General features: G+C 32.8%; 1 protein-coding gene across 1 annotated transcript; it reads right to left on the minus strand.

The window, feature by feature from the left end:
* Positions 1-1,877: 1,877 nt before the first annotated feature.
* LOC124892969 lies at positions 1,878-2,603 on the minus strand (the record flags this gene model as incomplete). Its single annotated transcript, XM_047404136.1, has 1 exon — positions 1,878-2,603. A coding segment is annotated over one exon (576 nt), but the record flags the coding sequence as incomplete, so codon positions are not given.
* Positions 2,604-2,610: the final 7 nt, after the last annotated feature.

Genomic DNA, 2,610 nt, shown 5'->3' on the forward strand with positions numbered 1-2,610 from the left:
CACATGTGGTCGCTTTTAAAAAAAAAAATTAAAAAAAAAAATCGATCACATGTGGTCGTTTCCACAAGCTGTGGTCAGTTTTTTGTGGTCGAAAAAATTATTTTTTTAGTAGTGGTTCCTTCTACTCTCTTCATAGATAATCATAGAGTAAGCTTTGTTAGTAGATGGAATAGGAGACATGTTTAAGATCTAATTGCTTGATTGAGAATAAGACTCATTTAGTCCGATTAAAAATTGCAATAACCTTTGGTACTCAAAGTGTTCAACATATTTTCTCGACTCAGCACAATTACTACCAGGACATGACATAAGAGCATCAAATTCTTCCCAAAACTCTTTCAGTTTGGAGAAATAGGCAAAGACCGAAGAAATTCCTTGAGTTAAGGTGGCAATTTCTTTATGCAGAATGAGAATTTGAGAGCTATTCACTTTATCAAATCGCTCTTGTAGATCTACCCAAACTTTATGAGCACACGAGGCATACGCCATACCACACAACAATTCAACACTAACAGAGTTCATAATCCACGATAGAACAATTGCATTACATTTTCCCCATAATTCATAAAGAGATGAAAGAAAAGTCTCCTTAGGATGTCAACCATCAACAAAACCTAGTACTCTTTTCTAATAAGATAATTCGCATAGTACTACTCCACAATGTATAATTATCAAGTCCAATTCGCTTAACAAAGATTAAAGAGCTACATAGTGTATCAAATGGTTGTAGGTACAGAGGATGATGCTGATCCACTGTTTGCATTGTAGAAAAACCATTGTTAATTGGAATTTCAGTTTCATTGCTGAGTTCACCTTCATTTGTCGCCATGAATGAAATCTATACAACTAAAAACTAATCGTTTCGAAAAGTGAATAGTATGTGTTCGACTAAATTCAGTATGAAATGGAGTAGCAGACCAAAAAAATGATAGTAGAAAATTGAAACCGAGAAGGAAAAACAGAAATTCAAACGAGAGAAAACTTGGCGATCGATTGCACAAGCTCAGATACCATGATAAATTATGAGGTATATGCTTATAGTGTAAACTCAAACAAGATGGTAGAGAACTGTTGAGAGAAATATTAACTATTTTTTTATTCTTTCATCTGAGAAAATCAATCAAAACAGTACATGTGCACTGTTATTATATACAAAGCTCTAGTGTTAATGCTTACACTCCTAGCTATCAAACTAATCAGCCAATGTGGTTAATTCAACTATGTACAGCTGGCATTCTAGCTGTAACTAACTCTAACAACTCTGTACAACTAACTATAGTGACAACTACCACTATTAACTTCCTTTGTAACTAACTTCAACAGACTGCATACACATTACCTTCTCAGACCCATGAATATATATTGAGTATGTTATTATTATTATAGTGGACTTTTTTTTTTCCTACATGAATACCTATTAATCAGACACGAACGAGCTAATAAGTTTCCTATACCCCATTTTGAGTGCATCTTTTCTATTGGACAATAGTTACGCTTTATATAGGTCGATAATTAAGCCCAAAAAGGACCACAACTATTCTGATGGGCATTGATAGTGCTTTCTTTTGTATATCTAAATTGTTAAACAATGAAATTGAGGAAAAATTAGAAGCTTAAACAAATTTATTAACATTTTGTTTTAAGTAAGTCTATACCAGGTATGTTATTATTTTAAAAACCTATGTCCAAATTCACACTGAAATTCAATAATTTGACCATCGTACCCCAAAAACTTGCCACATTAAAGCAGAACATAGTGAATATTAGAAAGAAAATAAAAAGTACATGATTTTAAATTTTAATCATTCATTTCACAGACTAGACTTGACACTAATAAGTAGCTAGGGATACAGATTCCGCTAATAGGTCGAAAAAATCATGACTATACTTAACAATAAAACATCTGAAAAGCCCACATACAACGAACTATTTTGCTGCCTAAATCTAATGTCCTACCATCGTCATAAAATTAAAAACTAACTGAACTCAACGAACTTCAATTAATTTCTATAGAACATAATGAACAATCAGAAAAATAATGGAGAACCTATAGGTGAATTGACCAAATAATGAGGAAAATTGTTCCAATTAATTAACTTATTATCTTCAATATCTCCAGAGCAGCTACCCATGAAATTATCCACTTGTATATTTGTTGAATTTTGTGTATAATATTCTGGAAATAGCCCTGAAAACTCTTGCATGAAACTTGGAAGATCTGTTTGGAGTTGATCATCTTCAAAACATGACTCGAATGTAGACAAATTAGGAGGAATTTGATGATCATCACGAACATTTGCAGTAGTAGTAGGTACATTATTGTTCACGAACAAATTCTCAGAGGAATTTAACGTTGAGGGTATCGATGATTCGAGGTTGTTGTTCCTCGAATTATTAAGAAGAATGGCACTAATGTCATTTATTGTTGGTAATTTTGTGCTAGACATTTGCCATGCTTTTAATATGTCAAGACAAGGGGGTTGATAATAAGGTAATTGTTGGGAAATAGTACTATGGTTAATGTTGTTGTTATTGAAGAGGATTTTTGAGTCTTTTGATTTTTGAACAAGTCTAGCTTCTGCTTCTAGTCTTGCACTTTCCCATTCAGCC

This window comes from Capsicum annuum, unplaced genomic scaffold, assembly GCF_002878395.1.
Source record: "Capsicum annuum cultivar UCD-10X-F1 unplaced genomic scaffold, UCD10Xv1.1 ctg52656, whole genome shotgun sequence".
In the NCBI taxonomy this organism is placed as follows: domain Eukaryota; kingdom Viridiplantae; phylum Streptophyta; class Magnoliopsida; order Solanales; family Solanaceae; genus Capsicum; species Capsicum annuum.